The 24,005-nt window shown below is 42.2% G+C and overlaps 1 protein-coding gene across 2 annotated transcripts in view; it reads left to right on the top strand.

Moving 5' to 3' along the window:
• Nucleotides 1–11,484, top strand: part of BRWD3 (bromodomain and WD repeat domain containing 3) — a 58,953-nt gene extending 47,469 nt beyond the window's left edge. The window contains exons 32-40 of one of the 2 annotated variants that reach the window (XM_087727388.1): nucleotides 894–1,019; nucleotides 1,322–1,403; nucleotides 2,038–2,094; nucleotides 2,771–2,911; nucleotides 4,190–4,363; nucleotides 6,110–6,282; nucleotides 7,120–7,217; nucleotides 8,855–9,016; nucleotides 10,337–11,484. In XM_087727388.1, coding sequence (XP_087583514.1) covers nucleotides 894–1,019; nucleotides 1,322–1,403; nucleotides 2,038–2,094; nucleotides 2,771–2,911; nucleotides 4,190–4,363; nucleotides 6,110–6,282; nucleotides 7,120–7,217; nucleotides 8,855–9,016; nucleotides 10,337–11,088 — 1,765 coding nt within the window. In that variant the 3' untranslated portion in view covers nucleotides 11,089–11,484. The remainder of the gene's footprint in view (nucleotides 1–893; nucleotides 1,020–1,321; nucleotides 1,404–2,037; nucleotides 2,095–2,770; nucleotides 2,912–4,189; nucleotides 4,364–6,109; nucleotides 6,283–7,119; nucleotides 7,218–8,854; nucleotides 9,017–10,336) is intronic. The other variant, XM_087727389.1, reaches the window with a different exon arrangement.
• Nucleotides 11,485–24,005: the final 12,521 nt, after the last annotated feature.

Raw genomic sequence — 24,005 nt, 5'->3', positions numbered from 1 at the left:
AAGGATGGAAGGCTGAGCCAACCTTGAGCCGGGCTTAAACTGCCAAACTGCTTAAACTGCCAAACTGCTGGCATCAGTAGTCAACAGAAGTAACCTGCAGTACTGCACTCTAACAAATGCGCTCAGAAAGCTAGCTGTTTTCTGTATCTATAAATAGGCTTTGCAGTCCACCAAAGTTGATTTAAAAGAAAACTATTTTAATTAACTAACAACAGTGAGTTAATTACGTAACAACAATGAACCGAGGTGGCACAATGGTTAGAGTGCAGCACTGCAGGCTACTTCAGTTGACTGCTAGCTGCAGTTGGGCAGTTCAAATCTCACCAGGCTCAAGGTTGTCTCAGCCTTCCATCCTTCTGAGGTGGGTCAAATGAGGACCCAGCTTGTTGGGGGACAATAGGCTGACTCTGTAAACCGCTTAGAGAGGGCTGTAAAAGCTGTGAGGGTTTGAGGCTGAAGCAATGGAGTCGGGTAGAGCCTTCCAGTCGTATCTTCTGCAATCGAGTTTGGTTTACTTTGAGTTTGTATCGATTGTTTGCCCGTGTATTAATGTGGTTGAACCTAAAGAAGTCATTGACAGGCAAGACATTATAGCAGACAATTTTGGGGATTATGCTTAGATCAAATCACAGGTGGTGCAGTTCCAGATTGACTAAGTTCTGGGCTCTCTTGAAAGGAATGGTGCCAGGGTTCTGTGTGATGGCATTTTGGGCCAGAATGCTTTCTTATCTCCATAACACATAGTTTTTTCGTTCTTATTAAAACTTGTATTAAAAAATGAAATTGCTTTTAAAAACACCTGATGCAGAATCCATGTACAGTATATCTTGTCCAACCTCTTTCAGTTGCCTAGATAATCCAAACAAGTGTCTTTGTCTTCTCTCCTTTTCCAGGAGAATATCAGCATTAATGTGGGAGGTACGATACATTGAACATAACGCAAGGACTTTCAATGAGCCCGAAAGCCCTATTGTCAAAGCAGCCAAAATCGTCACCGATGTTTTACTGCACTACATTGGGTGAGCAGTCAGTTCCCTTGTGGCGGAAGGAAATACTGTTCTGAAAACTTGCCTGGATCGGATCTTTTCCTCCCCTGTTTCATTATATGTGCATGTCTCTTGATGGAGTTTTTTTTAACAAAAAAAGGCACATGGAAAAATTTCTTCCTACGATAGAATCCCTACTAGGCGATCCATGAACATTTAATGGAATCTTTGATGTAGGAATTGACAACCATAATAAGCTTTGGGGAGGAGGTTTTATTTTGTTTTTGTTTTAATCTCTATTTCGCCCTCATGCCGATCCCCTTCTTACTCTGTAGGGATCAGAGTTGTACAGATATTCTGGAGATCTACAACAAAGTGAAAGCAGAAGACTTGAGTAGCACAGAGGAAGAAGAGCAGGTAAAAAGAAAAGGGTCTTTTGGGGATTGGTTTGGACCGGAAGTGAATTTGTGGGGGGGAAACCCAAAAGTTAGAGTTCTAGGAAACTACTTCTGAAAAACCTGGCCAAGAAAACTGCAAAACTAGCTGCTCTTGTCTTGCCTCTCAAAAAGCCCATGGATGATTTGGGATCCCACCAAATATTAAGGCCTTGCCCAAGGCCATAATTTCCATGTGTGCATGTAAGGTAAAGGTAAAGGTTCCCCTCGCACATATGTGCTAGTCATTCCCGACTCTAAGGGGCAGTGCTCATCTCCGTTTCAAAGCCGAGATGTCCGAAGACGTCTCTGTGGTCATGTGGCCGCCATGACTAAATGCCAAAGGCGCACGGAATGCTGTTACCTTCTCACCAAAGGTGGCCCCTATTTTTTCTACTTGCATTTTTTAATGTGCTTTCGAGCTGCTAGGTTGGCAGAACCTGAGACAAATAACAGGAGCTCACTCTGTTAGGCAATGCTAGGGATTCGAACCACCGACCTTTCTGATCGTCAAGCTCAGCGTCTTAGCCACTGAGCCGCCGCGTCCCTGTTCGTGTATTTTGAATTAATTTATTTTAGATGTTCTCTCAGTTGTAGTAATCATGTTTTTGCTATAGGTGGCAGAAGTGTCTCCTGATTCAGAGGGCCCAGGAACCTCCTCTGGAAAACGAGTAGTAAGTAACTGAGTTATCGTTGAAGCCTAGCTGTGCACTTATTTTTTCCAAAAATACTTTGATTGATACGCGTGGCCATCCGATGCCCCTTGATTTCTCTTTGTGCGATATAATGCTTCTTAAGTTAGAAAACCAAGCTTCTTCCTCTTTAAAAAAAGTCAGTTCTCATTAACAAGAATTCTCTCATGAATTGTCAGGGTTCCAAGTAATAAATCCATGGCAAGCAATACTCTGAGGCAATTGAATTCCTCAAAGAATACTTTTATTGGAAATATCATATTGGCACATATCTGGTCTTAGCCAGACCAGCTGAATAAATTGATATTGGGTTAATAAGCACTCCATTTAAAAGTTACCTATCTTATGGGCAATCTTTAAAGAAAAGAACTCATTTGTGCTACTATGATTCTGGGTACTTGGTGCCTGTTAAATGAGATGAAAATAAACATTTTAGAGATTATTTAGAGCAGTGGTTCCCAAACTTGGCAACTTTAAGACTTGTGGACTGGAGCTGGCTGGAGCTGGCTGGAGAATTCTCCAGCCAGCTCCAGCCAGCTCCAGTCCACAAGTCTTAAAGTTGCCAAGTTTGGGAACCACTGATTTAGAGATTAGAGATTATTATTTTAGAGATTATTCAATTTACACATTTTGCTTTATTTTTTAAAAAAATCTTAAGGTCAAACGGCAAATGAAAAGGCAACCCTCGAAAGGATGTGTTGATTCCTGGAAAAACCACTGCAAGCAATTGTTAAGTCTGATCTATGAGCGGGAAGACTCTGAGCCATTCCGACAACCCGTTGATCTCTTTTCTTACCCTGTAAGTTTTGCTTTTTTTTTCTGAGTTTGGGAGGGCGGGTAAAACAACTACCTGAGAAGGTGCAATTTTGTCTCTGAGGCTCTTTTCACCTAGAGTTCGGCCTTTCCAGCCACTAACACAGGTTGGAAAAAACATCTGGCACATTTCTGGGCTCAAAGTACATTTTGGAGTAAGAATGTTCCATGAGACTTAGGGGAAGTAAGTTTTAATATCCTTCCTTTGACATCCGGGATGAAAAATGTGGGGCAGAGCCTCTCCTTAGTCAGACCAGCTGGGTAAATTGATATTGAGTTAATAAGCATGGCCTTCAGATCGCTTTGTTAGATTTTGAAGCTTTCACAGGTGTTTTGTTGGGCATTCTACTGGAAAAATACGATAAAAAGACTCACCTGTTTTCCCCAAAATAAGACCTCCCCAGATAAAAAGCCCAATCAGGCTTTTGAGTGCATGTGCTAAAATAACCCCTCCCCTGAAAATAAGCCCTCCCCGAAAATATTGCAGCACAGCAGCAGCCATGAGGTGACCACGCTCACCACCTCCTGCACCTTGAAAATAATAAGACCTTCCCGAAAATAAGGCCAAGCGCTTATTTCGGGGGGGTCAAAAGAAAATAAGACCCTGTTTTATTTTCGGGGAAACACTGTGTCAGCGTTCCAAGTATCATGTAGAATTAAATCAGAGTCCAAGGCAAAACTTTCCTTAAAGTTCCAATTTAATAAAGCAGACATCTTAGAACATTAGTACGGTTTTCTTGACAGAGCATCTGCTGTTCTTTCCTGCGGGGATGTGTTTAATTTCCAGAATTGGGACACGGTATATATGTGGTTTTACATATATTAACTGCAGCTAGAATTGTATTTGCGCAACAATGGAAAAATGATGAAATACTGTCAGATGAGAACATAATTAAGAAAATATTAGAATGCGCAGAAATGGACAGATTATTAAGTATAAAGAAGAAACTGAATATTTCTTGACGTGGGATATATTTTACCAATGATTAGACAATGAGAAACAGAATTAGGAAGAAGGAAATATAAAAAGGAGGAAATGTTAATGTGAAGAGAATTTGATGATGAAGATGTTATATACTCTTCTAATTGTATTGATATACAGTTATATTAGTAATATTATTGTGATTAATGTAATAACAAATATGGCTATAACCCGACCTCACCCTGTTTAGTGAAAATGGAAAGTAATATAAATAAAATAAATAAAACATTAAAAAAAATCATGTCCTTCAGATTGCTTTGTTAGATTTTGAAGTTTTCACAGGTGCCCAAACATTCTTCCCAGGATTATCGTGATATCGTGGACACTCCCATGGACTTCAGCACTGTGAAAGAAACTTTGGAAGCGGGCAATTATATGAACCCTCTCGAGTTCTACAAAGATGTCCGCTTGATCTTCTACAATTCCAAAGCGTACACTCCAAATAAGAAATCAAGGGTAAGATGTGAAAATGTAAGATAGATAGATAGATAGATAGATAGATAGATAGATAGATAGATAGATAGATAGATAGATAGATAGATAGATAGATAGATAGATAGATAGATAGACAGACAGAGAGAGAGAGAGAGAGAGAGAGAGAGAGAGAGAGAGAGAGAGAGAGAGAGAGAGAGAGAGAGAGAATATATCTCCCGTACTCCATATAATCCCCCTCCCATTTTCCCAGAGCATTAAATGTGGCTTGCCTGACACTGACATCATCTGAGGGCTATTAAGAAAGGTGAGGGCTGCTTTTCAAGAGCTTGTTTCTCCATTTCTCTACAGGGAAATGTAATATATGCCTTTTTAATATTTCCAACAATATTTCATTCTTCTAGGACCGGTGCGGAAGCTAACGTTCTACAATTCAAAAGCTTTGAGTAGTGACAGGGTAGTCAGAAGGCTGAATGCTTGGATGACCTTTCATTATATTCTCCTATTTATTTATTATCTGGGTGGCAGGGTTCCAAGGAACACCCCCAACAAAAGAAGACTCTGAGTTCTTGAGTTTCCTCAAAGTTCCATTTTATTAGAGATGTCATATTAGCACATCTGGGAAAAGCCGAATCTGAAAGTTTCCAGGTTTTCCCCACCCAAAGGAAAGTTCAAGTCCCTGCCCAGCACCCACAAGTCCATCACATAGTCCAATCAGGCACCCTCTAGAACTGGAGATGCCTCCCAGTCACCTCATCGCAGCTGCAGGGCAAGGTGTCCTTGACTCTCTGAGAAAAGAATGTTATTTTGACTATATATCTCCCATACTCCATATAATCCTACCTCTCCCATTTTCCCACAGCAGAAAAATGTGGCAGGCCCGAAAGCCCAATGCAAAAGATGGCTTCCAGGCCATCTTTTCTATTTATCTCTTGCCTAAGATGCTATTCTATTTATCTCTTGCCTAAGATGCACATGAAAAAACCACCCCAACCCTGCAGATTTTAAATACCATAGTGTCATGTTTTAAAATTCAGAGCTTACCTGAAAACAGTTGTTGGTTTCCTTCATTCCAGATAGAGCTTTTTTTTAACAAATTCTCTTAATTGTGCCAGAGTGGAGGGGCTCAAGCTATTTTCCAAAGCACCTCAGATTCAACTTAGAAATGAGAGATTCTCTGACAGTGAGAACAATCAACCCATGAAACAGAAGTTGCCTTCAGAAGTTGTGGGAGCTTCACTTTCAAGAAGAGGCTGGACTGCCATCTGTCAGAAATGGTGTAGGGTCTCCTGCTTTGAGGGAGTTAGACTAGATGACCTACAAGACCCCTTCCAACTCTGTTAATCTGTTGGTCTGCTTTACGACAGAAATCTTGGTCCTATTTTGGCGCTATAAGATGAGGATTACCTGTAATAAGTCTGAAAAAAGGCATTGTCAATATCAGGCGTTCTAGCTAAAATAGTATAGTCTTTATTGTCATTGTACAAAATAAGTACAATGAAATTGGTTAAAAAAAGATTCCTTTTTTGTTTGGTTGCATATTATTAAGATTTTTCATCCTACTGAAAACACCTTGAGCAATTAGCTTCTCATGGAACATGAATAACAAGCAAAACAATATCAGGTTGGCAAACTTTCTGGTCCACATCACTCTTTAATGCAAATCTTTCTTCCTTCCTTCCTTCCTTCCTTCCTTCCTTCCTTCCTTCCTTCCTTCCTTCCTTCCTTCCTTCCTTCCTTCCTTCCATCCATCCATCCATCCATCCATAGATCTATAGCATGACACTCCGACTCTCTGCCTTATTTGAAAACCACATCAAAACCATCATTTCCGAGTACAAGTCAGCTGTCCAGTGTCAGAAGAGGCGACGTCCACGGTTACGGTACCGAAAACGGCTCAGAAGCAGCAGCAGCGGTTCTTCTTCTAGTAGCAGAGCGCCAAGGTAGGAAGATGGGTTTGTTGCATGTGAAACAGTGCTTATGTTATTACTGTCCTTCTCTTCTTCCCCGACTAACCTTTCTTGTGGGTATCATGATGATGATGATGCTTACTCTGTTGTTTTGCATGTATACTGAGAGCTTCAGCACCAGAGACACATTTTTTGTGTGTCTAATCACACTTGACCAAATAAAGTGTTCTATTTTGTTATTTTCAATTCTGGCCTCGCCTAGCCTAGCCTATTCTATTATTCATGTTCTGTTCTGTTCTGTTCTATTCTATTCTACTCTACCCTACCCCACCCCACCCTACCCCACCCTACCCTATTATTATTATTCCTACTCTACTCTACTTACTCTACTCTACTCTTATCCTATCCTATCCTTCTTCTATTATCCTACCCTACCCTATCCTTCTTATTCCTACTCTACTCTTCTTATTCCTGTTAAGTTCTACTTTAATCTACTTTTCTTATCCTATCCTATCCTCCTCCTATTATTCTCCTATTCGGTGCCCTCCTTCTTTCTTAATTGTGGCCATCAATCCACTGTACTGCTCACTCTCTAGCCCTTTGCACCCACAAGAAAATCAATGGGAAGATTTTAGAAGGGAAAGGAGAAAGCAGGTTTTTTTTTAAGACCCTGCAATGCATCATGCGATGAAAGATATAGCAGAGAGTAAGATCTGCAGATCAGATTTAGGCCAGACTTTGTAAGGTGGAAAAAGGAAAAGAAGGGCCAGAACAGTGTCTAACTGGGGAGAAAAAAACTCTGTAGAAAGCTGCTTATGATTAATCAGGTTTCTGGGTGTTCAATTTGTTTTCCTTCTTCCATGCCTTCAGCCCAAAAGGAAAACAAAAACAACTGAAGATGCAGCCTAAAACAAACTTGAATACCTCACTGCCTTTAACTAGGACTAACTCTTCAGTTTCATCTCATGGTAAGTAGGATTAGTTGGTTCATGTATTCAATCAATCAATCAATTTGTACAATCACCCATCTTTGGCAAGGGACTCTGGACGGCAGACCACCTTAATGAATTAAAAACGTGTTTCAAGTGGCTTGTGCCATAAATTTTACTCCAGCAAGCTGGATTCAGTTCAGGTCAGAAAAAAAGATTCGGGTTAATGTCAGGCTTCCAAGTAAAAGTATATATCTCCCATGCTCCATATAATCCCACCCAAATGAAAATTCAAGTCCCTGCCCAGCACCCACATGTCCATCGCATGGTCCAATCAGGCACCATCCGAACTGAAATGCCTCCCAGTCACACCACTCCAGCTGCAGGGCAAGTTGTCCTTGACTCTCTGAGAAAGGAATGTTATTTAAACTATATATCTCCCCAACTCCATATAATCTCCTCTCCCATTTTCCCACAGTAGAAAATGTGACAGGCCTGAAGGCCCAATATAAAAGATGGCTTCCAGGCCTGACATAAATATCATCTTATTTTTAAGGATGCTCTGTGTTACTCTAATAACTGATATTTGGAGAGATGTTTGGAGTTAATAGGTTTCAGTGTGGCCATGAAAAACTTCCCCGAGGGACCATTCATTTAAATAGGTATATATATATATACCTAAACTCAGCAAAAAGCACAAATCGTAAAACTGATCATAAAAATGACCCACCCAACATATACTTTACATTATGAGGGGAGACAATGCAACCTTTTGATAATGACCAGGGATGTTTTAAGGGCCGTAAAGCTCTCATTCTGTGGCCATTGTAAGAATGAACGGTTGTAAAACAACCAGTCATTAAATGAGGACTGCCTGTAATTGTACCTGATGCAGTGGCTCAGTGGCTAAGATGCTGAGCTTGTCGATCAGAAAGGTCGGCAGTTCGAATCCTTAGCACCACGTAACAGAATGAGCTCCCGTTATTTGTCCCAGCTTCTGCCAACCTAGCAGTTCGAAAGCATGTAAAAATGCAAGTAGAAAAATAGGAACCACCTTTGGTGGGAAGGTAACAGCGTTCCGTGTGCCTTCGGCGTTTTAGTCATGCCAGCCACATGACAACAGAGTCTTCGGACAGCGCTGACTCTTCAGCTTTGAAACAGAGATGAGCACCGCGCCCTAGAGTCGGGAACGACTAGCACATATGTGCGAGAGGAACTTTTACATTCACTTTAGCTATAATTAGAAGAAAGTTAAAAGGTAAAGAAAAAAGTTACCAAATCAATAATCTTTTGTAGGCTTATGTTTAAGCATCAGAGAGTTCTCTGCCTTGAACAATATAGAGTGGCCCCTGCAAATGGCTTTTGCTCTGAAAAAAAACCCCTTTCTCTCTAGGATTTAGGAGTTTCATTTTTATTTGATATTTTTCCCCAAATGGCTCCATTGCGGAGCATCTGCCTAATAGCAATAGCTTTTATATCTCACTTTACAGACCTTTCTAAGTGGTTTACAGAGTCAGCCTATTGCCCCCAACAATCGAGGTCCTCATTTTACCAACCTCGGAAGGATGGAAGTCAACCATAAGCCAGTCAGGATCGAACTGCTGGCAGTCGGCAGCAGTCAGCAGAAGTCTCCTGCAGTACCGCATTCTAACCACTGTGCCACCACGGCTCTTAAGTTTCAGATACAGAGGAGCCCCCTGGTTCACCTACTGCCGAAGAGATGGAAAGGCAGCCCTCCTCCTCATCTGGCTCCAACAGCAGCCATAATCGTAGTGGGAACGATGTCGAAGCAGGAAAAAATAAGCCAGTGAGAAATAAATCCACACCAGTGAAACAAGGTAGGTAACTGCAGAAATCAAAGCTTGTCCCTTCCTTTCCCCCGCTCCTCCTTCCATATAAATGGATTTTCCTTTTGTTGATTAACCTTGCCACACAAACTCTTATGAATCGGTGCCCCTCGGCCTTAGCAACCTTAAGATGTGTGGACTTCAGCTCCCAGGATTTCCCAAGCAATATGCTTTAAGTTCTGTATGCTGCTGGCTGGGGATTTCTGGGCGTTGAAGTTCACAAATCTTGTAAGCTGCCAAGGTTGAGAAACATTACCCTAAATTAGAAGTGAATTGTGGTTTCACCCCCCCCCTCCTTTGTTTCTTTTTGCTTTAATAATGTGGTAGCTTATGGGGTTTTCTCTGGGGCTGGAGAAGAGCAAAATTAGCAGGGACTCATCCCCCTTTGATCAGCATTGAAGCAGCTGTTCTGACCTAGGCTTCCTCAAAAACCACGAAGCAGATTCCTGGTCCTGACAAAAGCCCTTTTATTAAACGAATGTGAATTCCTCTCCTTCACATTCAGCAGTCTTTCAAAGGTGAAGTTATGACCACAGACCTTATCTAGCTTGGAGAGCTGCCATGTAAATATTTTCCAAATGCAGTGCTGTGCAAGGGAAGACTGGGCACAGAGTCTCTGAGATTCACGGACAGATGTTCACACTCCTGAAACGAATGAACGAACAAATGGTTTCCTGCAAAAGCTCACTCCTCTTTCGCTCCTCTTTTATTTCCTATGGGAGGGGCCATTCACCATCCACCTGGGGCCTTACTCCCAAGTCGACCCTGATTTCTTAGCTGTTCTTTTCTTCTGGCAGCTCTGTGCATGCGCACACTGAGAACAGGCTCCAGCTGTTCCTCTGCCTCACTGCTGTCTAGTTCCAAAGGCAGCTGAGAACTGCCAGATGGCCTTGGCCCCCTCTCTGCCTCTGATGCAGAACCCTTGTCTGAGTTTTCCCCAGACTCCAGAACTGGCCCAATTTCCTCCCCGACCTCCTCACTGTCCAACTCTGCTGCCAGCTCTTCTGGCCGCTGGCGGGCCACAACAGCAGCCCCAAGAATATGAGTCTAGAAATGACCTGCAATAGTTGAATCATGTTGCATTCCTATAAAAAATGCAGCATTCCACTGTTGCAGAGATATTCCGGGTTAGTTTTTCTCTACCTCAATATACATTGTGGGGTGATGTATTCAGGCAACTTGTGATTTACTGGTTAACAAACTTATTAAGTAAAATTGTTCACCTAGTTTGGGGTTTTCTCACCAACGTGCTACTTGCTGGTGATAACTCGATGTTAGTATTCACATGTGGGTCGATTTGGATCTCTCTAGATCAGCCTTCCGAAAAGCCTCTGACGAACGGGGACGGGAAGGAATCTCGGACGGGAGTCAAGAGAAAGATTTCCAGTGCCTCCGAAGAGGAGGACGAGGGCACCCAAGAGACGAGGGAACCAAAAGATAAGGCCGATTTATCGTCCGAAAGCGGAGACTCCCATTCGGGTTCCAGTTCCGAAAGCAGAGCTGGCTCCGACTCAGATTCGGACTCCAGCTCTAGGACAGATCAAGACTACATCGACGGAGACCACGACTACAGCAAATCCGTACAAGTGAAGCCGAAAAGGAAGATCCGGAGGAACCTTTCCAGCAGGAGGAGAAAAAATTGGCAGGGCAGGGGGACCGGAAGGCGAGGGCGCTGGGGCCGGTGGGGGCGGTGGAACCGAGGGGGCCGAGGGGGCCGGGGAGGAAGAGGATGCAGCCAGGGACGAAGAGGAGGCCGAGGAGGAAGACGAGGCCGAGGGAGAGGAGCCTCGCGGGCCAAGCGCCCCCGCATGGCTGAGGACGAGTTCGAGAACCTTTTTGGCGGACGCTTCAACGAGAACGCCTTTAGCGGGCGTTTCGGCCGCCCTCCCCGGATTAAAACCCGGAACGAAGGCCGGCGGACCGTTTTGTACAACGACGATTCGGACAATGACACTTTCGTGCACACCGAGGATCCCCTGAACCTTGGCACTTCCAGGTCGGGCAGGGTACGGAAAATGACCGAGAAAGCCAGGGTTAGCCATCTCATGGGATGGAATTATTGACCTCGACACAGCGGTGGTGGGGGCGGCGGCGGTGGCGGGGTATTGGCGGTGTGGGCAGTGGAGGAGAAAGACCTGCAGAGTGGGGTTAGGACTTCCAAGGCTTTTTAATTGCAGGGATTTCACGCCAGAAAATCAGCTAAGCAAATTGTGGGGGAGGGAAACTGTTGATTCCCAAACCCTCACCTCCCCCTGGTGCTTTTTCATATGGTTTTCATGTGTTTGGAGACTTCTGCTTTCTGGCCAATGCAGGCTATGAAAGTCTTCTTTGCACATCCTATTACCTGCAGAAATGCTTTTTTTTAAAAAAAATCACACTAAACCTCTTTGAGTTGGTCACAGGACTTGTGCTTACGAAGTCTCTCCTTGTTGCTTTCTTTTTCCTCTCCCCCCTTTGTGTGTGTGTATGTGTGTGTTATAGAAGCAGCACCTTCTTACCAAGAATTTTTTTAAAAAACATGGTCTGCCATGAACTTCCTTACTTCTCATAATAACTTTTTGCACAATACACAAGATCCTAAAAGGCAGCTATAAAATGTTTACAGTTTTCTCTGTTGTGCGCAGGATCCGGATTGCTTTTGATCTCCCCACCCCCACCCACCCACGCAGGCCAAATGTTCATGAATTTGTGATTGATACTGAAATATGTCCCCATGCGGATGTCCTGATATGCTTTGTTCCCTCCTTCCTCCCCCTCCCAGGTTGGTTTTTAATGTTTAATTTATGTTTTAAAAGAGAGGGTGGGTGGTACCTTGTACATAATGTAGCAAATCAAAGATGTGAGATGTTTTAACACCTACATTCATGTTATTAGGAACAACATACTTGAGAACTAGGATTATCTAAGATACAACAGGTGCCAAAACGCAGAAATACCCTCACATCTGGGTTTTTTTCCTTCTTTTTTTTTTCTGCTGCCCTTGTATTTTTATACCCTGTTTCCCCCAAAATAAGACCTCACTGGATAATAAGCCCAATTGGGCTTTTGAGCACATGCGCTTAAATAAACCCTCCCTGAAAATATTGCAACAGCCATGAGGTGACCACGCTCACTGCCTCCTGCACCTCAAAAAGAATAAGACCTCCCCGAAAATAAGGCCAAGCGCTTATTTCGGGGGTCAAAAGAAAATAAGATCTTGTCTTATTTTCGGGGAAACACGGTAGCATCCCTTCGGATGGTCTCCAGGTGTTAACATCAACATGGAATGGTTTCCTCATCCAGATGTCTTCTTGAGTAGGTTAACTACCTGCAGACTTCTGAGCTTAGTTTTGTTTCCTTCTTCAATGATGGCATTATAATAGACGATGTGGCAGGAACAAAATCACTCGAGAAACGGCAGAATAATTTCATTGGCCTCCCATCTGATAATCCGTCATCAGGTGCTTCTCACAGACTTTGTTGGTGCATGGGGGCTGCCCCTATGCACGTGCGTCTCCTCGGTGCAACCATTGCATTATTATTATATTTTTATTTGTTTCTTAAAACGTTCACACTTCCACTTAATAAGAGATTGAGGTATCCTTGCTGGCTCACTTAATATGTACGTGCTGTTGTAATTATTTTTTTTTTGCTTTTCCTTTAGTGTTTTAAGTCATGAAAGCCGATGATGCTTCAAGGAAAAGAATTTAGGTGTCCTTACCCATCCTTACCAGAGATACATATCATAAAAGTTTCCTCTAGTTTCTCTAGTTCAGTGTTTCTCAACCTTGGCAACTTGAAGATGTCTGGACTTCAATTCCCAGAATTCCCCAGCCAGCGAATGCTGGCTGGGGAATTCTGGGAGTTGAAGTCCGGATATCTTCAAGTTGCCAAGGTTGAGAAACACTGCTCTAGTTGCTTCAATGAAGGAGCTGATTAAATCGTTCTTCCTTCCATTGGGCTGTCCCCAATTGATATATAGAGGAAAGTTCACAAATAATGGAACGTCCAATATGAATTTTGGCTCTGTAGGGATTTTTGGAGCGAAAATAATTAACGCGCTGCTTAATTCTGGGGGAAAAAAAGTCTTGCAGTCGGCTCTTGTATTTGCATTTCAAAGTAATTTTCAATTTATGTCACCCAGTGAGAGAGAAAAACTTTTCATTTCCCTTGCCATAGTAGCGTGTTAAATGTTCCTAAAATATATTTGTGTTTTCTTTTCTGAAATGGACAAGGTGCATACCGTATTTTTCGCAGTATAAATTGCTTAGTTTTTGGGGAGGAAAATAAGAAAAAAAATATCTACCTCTGCCTACCAGCATCCTTCGGTATTCATCTGGCTAGCTCCCTTAGCAAACAGCCTGGTCAGCTTCAGCACAGTTCGCTGGTTGTGAGCATAAGCGCACATTTGGGCTGATACGCAGCTTCAAAAACACTGGTCGTCGGAGGGAGCGCCAGTGAGTAAAGCAGGCGAAGCGCGGAAGCCGTCAGACAAGGCAGCAGTTGCCATTTTTTGCCTCAGTGCCTCGCGTTTTCAGCCTTCAAATGCTCCGTTCAAGACCCGTTTGAGACCCGTTCAAGACTGCGGGGATCACCAAAGCACATTGCCGCCAAAAACGCAACGCGAAGAGGCGAAAAACATGGCGTGCGGAGGCAGCGATTGGCGGCGATGTGCTCTGGCGATCCCCGCAGCCTTGAACGGTTCTCAAACAGAGTGTTCAAAGGCTGAAAAATCAAGGCGCAGAGGCCAAAAATACAAGCCATGGATGGGGCGATGATCTATGGCAGTCCCTGCAGCCTGGAACAGGTCTATAACGCGACACGCGGAAGCCGAAGGGTGGGGGCTGGCAGGTGGGCAGTGCTACCTTCGGAGTATAAGACACACCCAAATTTTGACTCACTTTTAGGGGGGAGTGTGTCTTATACTCCGAAAAATATGGTATATTGAATTCCCAATAGCAATCTTTCTATAGGAGGAAGAGGTATTTTCTTCTCGTTTTGTGATCAGATGCTTTCTTGTGGGTGGGGGGAGAGTGGGGGAGAGGTTGGCCTGGCACCAACCATTAGTGTTGATTGATCTTCGCTAAATAACAGTAGGATCTATAATAATTTAATAAAAAGTCTGTACACAGAGGCAGCATAGATCTTCCGCAATGCAAATACATACTTCAATTCTTGGGGGGTTTTTTTGGTGATTCTAAATCGATTTGGAGAAAAGTGCTTTGGAACTCATGTGAGTGTAGCATCCCTTGCTCGTCCTCAAATGGCCCTGAAGGAAGCGTTTTTAGGGCTGCTTTAATGAACTGACTCCTTAAGGCACCCTGGAAGCTTCTCAAATATCGGTGGCTGCTTTAGGTAGTAATTAAAGAGCTGTTGTGTTCCTGCAAGGGCCGAAACTTTTAATTTAAATCACACCGAAGCAAGGACAGACCTCTCACAACTACACAAATCCATGCTTGTATTTTAGACCACATGGAAGGCACTTAGCAAATTGTGTGTGGTGTATTAAAATTTTAAAAAACTCGACAGGTGAAGAATGAAGCATAAGGAACCATCTTAGAGCCAATTTCAATTGAACCGCTGCTGCAGTTCCATCAGTTATGTGTTTGGAAGTATTTGATCTTCTGCTAATGTGTATCTGCTCCGTTTATCCAACTTGAGGAATGTTCTTTATCCCAAGGACATCCTTCCACATGAGTAACAACTCAGGATGTGTTTCTTACATAGAGGGCAAGTGCGTATATTTCAAAGAAATCTCTCTTAATTTTTTGTTTTTTTTCAGGACGTTATGACTCTATCAAGCAGACATAATCCTCATAGTCTTATACTCACCACAGGACAAATCGAAGTTATTCCAAATAACTAAAGTTGTATCTAACAGTAGATGTTTTATGTTCGTTGTTCAAATTCTTAATGAATCCTACTGGTATTGACTAAGCTGAATTTTTCAGTGAGACGAGAAACTGGTTTAATTCCCCCATAAAATATAGGTATGGATTTAGGCAAGTCAGTCTCTGTGTTTAGATGTAGCTCTTTGAAGGTTATAGGTGGCAGCAAAAAGGATTACTTTATTGGGAACTAAGTATTAATTGGATCTGTTTTAATTGGGGCAATGCAGTGCTCTAGAAAATAATTTAGAAAAGCTACTTTTGAAGCAGCTAAAAATACGAACGTAACACTTGTTGGCAACTCTTTAAAGCAGCCACATCTTTTTCTGGAGAGGATGTGAACATCTTCTGCAGCTACCCATGATCAAGGCATCCTTGCTCTAAAAGAGTGGTTGACAGGTTCATTGTTCCCACTTCTGAGCCCCTTGGGGGAATTGAATCCAGAGACTCGTCCAGGAAAGGGCTTTGCATGAAGCATGTGGAAAGAAAAATCATATTTCCCCTCTATTTACAGGCTCTTGGTCTGAAGAAGGCACATCTTGAGAAGGTTCTTGTTTTTCAGACGGAAACTTGGGGTTCTGTTGTAGATATAGGAATGGGATGGAGAAATAAATGGACAATATAGCATGTTTTATTTGGCCAACTACTGACTAATCCAATATGGCCACTGGGTGGATTCACACTGGAGTTGGTTTTCATACCCAACATAATTAAGGAGCAAAGAGGACTATTTTAATTTACGTCATGTCAGGAAGAAGGGTAGCAGTAACTATTTTAGCAGGGAACTTTCATTGAGTTCTTTCTCTTGCTATTTCTTCTGGTTACTCCGGGGAGATTCAAAGTCAGAAACTTTAGATCAAACAAAGCCTTGCAAACAACTACTAATTGGCAACTGTAGTTCTTGCTTTGATTTTACCTTTTGGTTTCATATCTGTAGCCATCTTTTCCTTTGATGATCTAGTAATTTCCATTTTATAGGCTGTAATTGGTATTCCTCAATTTTTTTATTATTATTTAAGAGATCATTCTAGCTTTATTCCATTCTCTGCTGTCTTTTGACCTCTCTCCAAGCCGTGCATCCTTGCTCTTTGAATTAATTATAAGTGACATTTCCAGTAACTCCAATATGCCCATTTGGTAACGGTGATAACCAGCAACAGCAAACTTAAGGCAGGGGTATTCAACTGTGGCATCTTTAAGACCCATGAACTTCAATGTCCAGAATTTGGTTGAGCTGAAGTCCGCAAGTCTTAAAAGTTGCCAAGGTTGGACAACCCTGATCCAGAGAGAAAGCTTGCTTTGGGAATTGTGCCTGATTCCATTAGGTAGCCAGTAAATATTTGGGCAAAATAGATTTAATTGATTCTGTAAGTGGAGACCGGGTGCTTCTATCTGCTTGTTACAAGGGAATCATCATTCCATTGTTTATGTGATTTGCCTGTCATACGAAGAGTATTTTACTTGATGTGTGTCATTTTCTAATGTTTGAGGCCCTGAACTGCAACTTGGCATGTGCATTTTAGAAGTTATCTTCATTAGGGAGAACGGTGACTAGTGTCTTGATCAAAAACAAAACAAAACAAAACACTCCAGCATGAATGAAGGCAAGAGATAACTTGACTTTTTATATACGTGCTTTCTGTGATTACATGAAATCTTGTGCTATCCTCAACAGCAATAACAGATGGTTCTGATGTGCATAATGCTTCCTTGAACTTGTGAAGTTGGGAGAGCATCTTAGAAATGGGTGATCCTATCTATTAAGGTCTTTGCTAGTTTCTCTCGGGTTCTTTTCTATCAAGAAGCAAAGGGCTTGTGGGTTGCACTTGTGTGCATGTGCGCGTGCTAATTAACCATAAAGGTGGGCCACATCACAAATTCACGAGCCTCACCATCTAATAAGCATTATCTTCTTCCCAAAGCTAGAATCCCTTTAGAAAAATAAATGGATGTTTAGCAACCAGACCCTAAGAGTTAACAGTGGAGACTTGATCTTTTGAAGTGGTTATTAATTTCTTGATGCTGTTTGAGCCTTCTTGCCCACGTAGAATAAGATGGTCCCTTCTTATGCGCCTGTAGTCCTAAATCCTTAAATAGCAGTCAACTCATGATCTCTAACAATAATTTTATATAGGGAGGAATATGATTGCCAATAAAATCCTGCCTACTTTCTTAGAAACTAGTTCCAAGACATTTCTTAACAATCCAAATCATGCAAAACTAACTGGGATTTCAATTTTTATGTCTGTGTTTTGGTTCCTTTTTGGGGGGACGGGGGGGATGGGGGAATTCAGGAAAAATAGAGGTTAACTTGAATAATTTATCCTAGCGCAGCTGATAACATATTGGAACAAAAGAATGAATTAAAGAGTGAAATTAGTTTTAGGCTAAGTGCATCAGCAACTTATAGAGGACTGCTTTTGCTTGAGTGTATATTATAATGCTAAATGCTTTTTAAAAATTTGTGCTTTGGCTTCATAAGTTATGCTATAAAATGTCATGAGAATGTTTTCTTTCGATTAAAAAAAATAGTGTTAATATTTATAGATAAAAAGCTCCGTTTGACACCCAAAAGTGATCAAATAGTCGAAGACTTCTAAAGAGGACTCATGATATTATTTTTAAAATATGTATTATAACTGACTGTGCATTTACAAGAGATCATTTCCCCCCCCAAACTCTGGCTAGATCAGATGTTTATATTTTTTTTTAAAGTTGTAATATATCAATTCATATTTTTTTTTGCAATTATATTTCTTGAGAACAATGAAACACAAAGGACACACAAACACAGACAGACACACACACAAACACACACACACACACACCCCTATACTGTTTACCTGAAAATAAGACCTCCCCGGATAATAAGACCAATCGGGCTTTTGAGCGCACGCAATATAAAAATAAATACTGAATGCAGCAATGTTATCCATATATTAATGGATCTCAGAGAAATATTATTGCAATCCTATTGGTCAGTTCTCTAGCCAGCCTTTTTTAAAATGAACCAAAAAGACTCAATCTCTTGATCTCAAAGGAAAACGCCCAAGCGGCCGACTTCCTCTGCTTCGTTTTTCAATAGAACTGCTAACCGCCTTAACTTCTTCACAGTGTAGAAATATGGTGCTTGAAAAATATGCGTGTCCGCAATTACGCATGAATGTGTGTCCTTTGTTACTCGGGTCGAGCATTCAAAACAAAAGAAACTGGAAACGGTAATAATCCTACACACCGCCTCCTTAAGTCGATATTTGTTTTGAAAAAAGAACACATTTCGATCCAAGTGTTCCAACTCAAAACAGCGTAATACGATTAGCAGATCTCAACCTTGATTGAATAATGGCTCCTGCTCTCTTGAGTTTCCCCTCCTCATTGAATGAAGGATGTTATGTCAGAGTAGGATTAAGAGCGCTTGGGGCCGAATGGGAAACTGGCCACAGCTAACCCGCTCCGGCCAATTCGCCATGGGATAACTCAACATGGGCAACTCGCCATGGAAGAATTCAAAAATTCAATTTTTTAAAAAAAGTTTTAAAATCGTTTTAATTTTTATCATTCGCATTTCATTCTGTCCGTCCTTTTTGGCATCCTTTCTTTAATGATTCTCTTCCACTATTTCTTTGAGGTTAATGTGACCCTTGTCCTGCTGCCGGATTGGTCCTGGCGAATTGGCTGGGGCAGGATGGTCCCTGATCTCACTTGGTGGTGCTTCCCAACAGAGGTTGTCAGTATTGAGACGTGATGGTAGTGAATTTTAATGAAGTGGTATTAAGCTTATTTCCATCCTTCGGTCTGTTTTGTTTTAATCTCGTGCCGACCGCTTTCCCCTTTTTCTTTTTTAAAAAAATTAAAGCATCACGGAAACTTTGGTTTAGAAATGCCGGTTTTCTGCAGTTTTTACTTTTGAGTTGTGTGGAACGCAGTGCTGAAGGATGTCCTGCATGGATATTGTGTTCTTGACTTAATATTTTTGCCAATCCCCCCTAATCCTTCCAAGAAGAAGAAGAAGAAGAAGAAGGTGCACATGATTAAATTGATTCTATTTTGGTTGGGGTTTTTTTGTCTTGATTTCAGGGGTTGGTTCCTAAAGTTCATACCTTTGCATCCACTATCTCAGGTCCCTTTAAAATTATAAACGCTTCAGGGATTTTTAATGCCACTTGAGAATGGCAGACCAAATGTAATATTTATATGCAATGAACTATTTGTTGTTTTTTTTTGTATTGTAAAAAAAATATGTAAATTTGTAAAGATTTTTTTTTTCCTAGAGTTTTTTTTTCTTTCTTTCCTGGGGGTGGGTAAAAGACAGGATGGGGATGAATTGGGAGGGCGAGGAATGTCATAATGTAATTTAGGATGTTTCATTTTCCAGCTCTGGGATTATCTTAATAAAAAAAATCATCTCATTCTTTGCATTTTGCTTTCTTGTATTTTGTTAACACTGGACTACAAAAGAAGGGTAATGCTAATAATTTACCTTAAATATGCCGCTCCTGAAAATGTTTCTTATTTGCAATCAGTTCAAGGTATGGAAAACTCTCACAAAAAGCCAAAAAGTTTGAGAATTACCGTATTTTTCGGAGTATAAAATGCACTTTCCCCCCCTAAAAGAGGGTGAAATTTTGGGTATGTCTTGTACACCGAACGTAGAGAAAAACATGAGGCAAGGAGGAAGTGATGGTCTGTGGCAATCCCTGCAGCCTGGAACAGCTGATTGGGGGTATTCTGGGAGGCCAATCCACCCACCAATCAGCTGCTCATGCTGAATCAGGCTGCAATAATGTGCTGAAGCTAACCTGGCTGTTTGCTATTTGCTGCAAGGAGGTGTCAAGAGTTTGCACCAGCAATCACACCCAGAAAGCACACACAAGTAACTGATTCAGCAGGATTCAATAACTTCTCTTTATATATAATAAATATAAGCAGGTTTTCCAATATGGTAGTTCCAAGAAAATGCAAGCAAAACACAAGCAGAGGAGAAGAGTTTCAGTTTTAGTTTCAGATATCAGCACAGCATGCAGCTTTAGTATAAGACAAACAGCCCTCAACTCTCTCACACACTGACAGGACGCTAGCCAGATGAATACCATGGATGCTGGTAGGCAGAGGCAGAATTTTTTTCTTATTTTCCTCTCCAAAAACTTAAGGTGCATCTTATACTCCAGAGCATCTTATACTCTGAAAAATATGGTATTTTGGGGATACATGGAAAGAGTCAGTCATACAGGTACTCAATTTGTGACCTTGATTGGGATGGGAAGATTTACTCTACAAATTATTCTATAATCCTCAGGTGTTCTTTGGACCATTTTGCCAAGAGGTAAAGGAAACCACCAGAAATTCTTTACTCCTACTGAGGACAATCATTCAGTGGGAGAAAAAGGTCAATATTCTAATTAATCTGCACAATAAAGGAAATTAGATTTACAGCCAGTGATTCGGGAAGCTTGTATAGAAGCTAGGAGTGCAGGAGTGGTTTCTGTATCATCTTGGCCAAATGCGTCTTCCCACAGAAAGGGCCGCCGGTAAAAAGATCTGCGAAGAACGGCTTTCACTAGAAACAAGGGCTAAAGTATATGTTGACCGCAGCAAAGATCGTTGTATGGCCAAAAATGGAAGGACACTTGATACCAACCATGGAAGAATGGCTGCAGAAGTTGATGGAGTTGGCTGAAATGGCAAAACTTTGATTAAAGAAAAGAACATAAGTACTTTTGTTTCCGCATGGAGGCTGCTTGTGAACTTTTTGCTTGATGTGGAAAAGAATGAAATTTTGACTTTGGGTTTCACAGATTAGACTGATGGATCTTTATAGATAATGGCTTGTTCATACTATTATGGAAAAGCAAAAAGCTGTGATTTGATGCTAATGCCTTATTCCAGTGTTTCTCAACCTTGGCGACTTTCAGTCCTTTGGACTTCAACTCCCAGAATCCCCCAGCCAGCATAGCTGGCTGGGGGAATTCTGGGAGTTGAAGTCCACAGGACTGAAAGTCGCCAAGGTTGAGAAACACTGCCTTATTCTACTGCAACAGAAAGAGTCGGAAGTCCATGCTGCTGCTGCTACTTTCTTTTCCCCTACATTTTGTCACCTCTCTTTCCCCTTTCCCCACTCCCTCTTCACTGCTCTTTTGTTTTTACTTTTGTATTTTGAATTTTATAATGCTTTATGACTTAATTTTTTAAAAAAATGTTAAATAAGAAATAAGGGCTAAAGTGAGACAGGTGTCTTAGCTGAAAGTGAATGCTCTCGGGTGTTCTGCTTTCTTTCGGAAAAGTGGGAGTTTTGAGCCCTTACGGGAAGCTGAAGGGGATATTAGCAATAGCACTTATATACCACTTCATAGTGCTTTTACAGCCCTCTCTAAGCGGTTTACAGAGTCAGCATATTGCCCAACAATCTGGGTCCTTATATTTGAAACAAAGAGCCCCTCTCTGAGGCAGATGGGTAATTAAAGGTATGAAAATAGATAGATAGATAGATAGATAGATAGATAGATAGATAGATAGATAGATAGATAGATAGATGATGGATGGATGGATGGATGGATGGATGGATGGATGGACGGACGGAGAGAAGAGAGACAAGCAGATAGGCAGACAGGCTCTAGATCTGGGTGTAAAAGTGAAGGCTCAGGGGGCAGATCCCGTCCACAGGTTGCTTCGATCTGCCCATGGGGCCACTCTGGAAGCAGCGAAAGACCGCCCTGCAGTGCCTCTGCCAGCAAAAATGGAGCTCGGGAGAGTAGAGTGACAGAGTTCTTGAATGACATTGAGCTGGCCATGCCCACCGTGGCCTCCCAAGGTCAAACACAACCCTGATGCAGCCCTCAATGAAATCGAGTTTGATGCCCCTGATTTAGATAGATGGATGGATCTGGACAGAGATGGGTTGCTACCGGTTCGGCTTGGTTCAGCCGAACCGGTAGTGGAATTCAGACCTGGGTCGCAGAACCGGCAGCGACCCAGGCCTGCCATGCCCCTGAACTGGTTTCCTTGCTGCCGTTGGACCGCCACCATTTTTTTAGTCACTGCGCATGCACAGTTTACTGTTAATTGTTCTGCACATGCGTAAAGAACGATTTACATTGAATAGTGCACTCGTGTTGCATGCGGGTTCCGAAGCGGTAGAGAAACCAGCAGCAACCCACCCCTGGATCCAGATGGATGGATAGATAGTCGCAAAAGGGGATCACATGACTCCAGGACACTGCAACCGTCACAACTACAGGCCAGTTGCCAAGCACCCGATTTTTGATCCCGTGACCATGGGAATGCTGTAACAGTCATAAGTGTGAAAAACAATCACCAGTCACTCTTTTCAGTGCCATTGCAACCTCAAATAGTCCTTCAGCGTACTGTTGTAAGTCAAGGACCACCCACACTCTTTATTTTACACCGAGTTTCACTGATGGAGTTCTGATTCATCTAGCATTTGAAGACTCAAGGACCAGTGGTGGGTTCCGGATCCCGTCACAACTGTACGCTGCAACGGGGCCAGGTGTCCACCACGGGCATACGTTCTGCGCATGCATGCACACCAACCACCCTGTGACACTCCAGCTGCTTGGTGGAGTGTCACACAGGCGCCATACGCTGCACGCATGTGCGCAAATGAGCCGGTTGGCTTAAATACAGATAAGGAACATTCCCTCCAAAGCACCGTTCCGGTACAGTGACTGCTGCTCCCAACATACCGGCTGGAACCCACCACTCTCAAGGACATTGTGAAAATGAGCCCCCTATTTTTATAACCCATCCTGGTCAGTAAGTCCAAAGAAAGACTATATTTCTCTACTCTCAAGAGTAGAGAAGCAGAGAAAAGGTCAGGAAACCAAAATAACATCTAAAGAATCAACCAAACACCTGTATCCAGACTAAAAGGACGTAACTCCCCAAATAAATGTACTTCGGAAAACAGGTTAACGTGACACCTGTTACTAATTCTCAGAAGGCTTAATGGGGAAGAGGGAGGGGCTGGAGGGGAACGGCAAGTTTTTCTTGCTGCTCTAGGTACACAGTGAACTTCCGCAAACCTAATCCACCCCTTGCGCAGGCTGCATCCAAGGAGATTAGAACTGAGCCCTTTATATTCCCGGCTGATGACATAGTGACATGCAACAGGTGGGAGAAACGGATGGAAAGTTCAAAAAATTATAATTAATAAAATCAGCAACAGGTTTAAAAATAGAATCAGGCTACCTTTGTACCCAATAAGGGACACGGTGGCTCAGGGGCTAAGACACTTATCAACCAGAAATGTTGGCAGTTCAGTGGTTCAAATCCCTAGTGACAGATAACGGAGTGAGCTCCCATTACTTGTCTCAGTTTCTGTCAACCTAGCAGTTCGAAAGCATGTCAAAATGCAAGTAGAAAAATAGGGACCACCTTTGGTGGGAAGATAACAGTGTTCTGTGTGCCTTCGGCATTTAGTCATGCCTGCCACATGACCATGGAGACGTCTTCAGACAGCACTGGCTTTTCGGCTTTGAAACAGAGATGAGCACCGCCCCCTAGAGTCGGGAATGACTAGCACATATGTGCGAGGGGAACCTTTACCGTATCTTTATACCAAAAGCACACTTGAGATCAGGACAATGGCTGCACCCTCTGGGAGAACATAACACAACCAAAGGGTCTTTTCTACCCAGGCAATTGCAAATCTCAAAAGACAAGAGGTGACAGTTAGAACAATTAATCAGTGGAACAACTTGCCTCCAGAAGTTATGAATGCTCCAACATTGGAGGTTTTTAAGAAGAGATTGGATAACCATTTGTCTGAAGTGGTGTAGGGTTTCCTGCTTAAGCAGGGAGTTGGACTAGAAGACCTCCAAGGTCCCTTCCAAGTCTGTTATTCTATCCTATCCTATCCTATCCTATCCTATCCTATCCTATCCTATCCTATCCTACCCTGTCCTATTCTCATTGCTATTCTATTCTCTCCTCTTCTTTTCTATTCCTTGCTATTCTATTCTCTCTTCACTTCTATTCATTGCTATTTTATTCTGTCTTCACTTCTATTCCTTGCTAGTCTATTCTCTTTTCTATTCATTGCTATTCTATTCTATTCTCTTTTCTCTTTTATTCATTGCTATTCTATTCTATTCTAT

Source organism: Thamnophis sirtalis, unplaced genomic scaffold (genome assembly GCF_051295495.1).
Source record: "Thamnophis sirtalis isolate CommonGarterSnake01/CBP01778 unplaced genomic scaffold, rThaSir2_p1.2 scaffold_13, whole genome shotgun sequence".
In the NCBI taxonomy this organism is placed as follows: Eukaryota; Metazoa; Chordata; class Lepidosauria; order Squamata; family Natricidae; genus Thamnophis; species Thamnophis sirtalis.
Note: the sequence above shows the minus strand (reverse complement) of the source record. Positions and strands in the feature narration are given on the sequence as shown.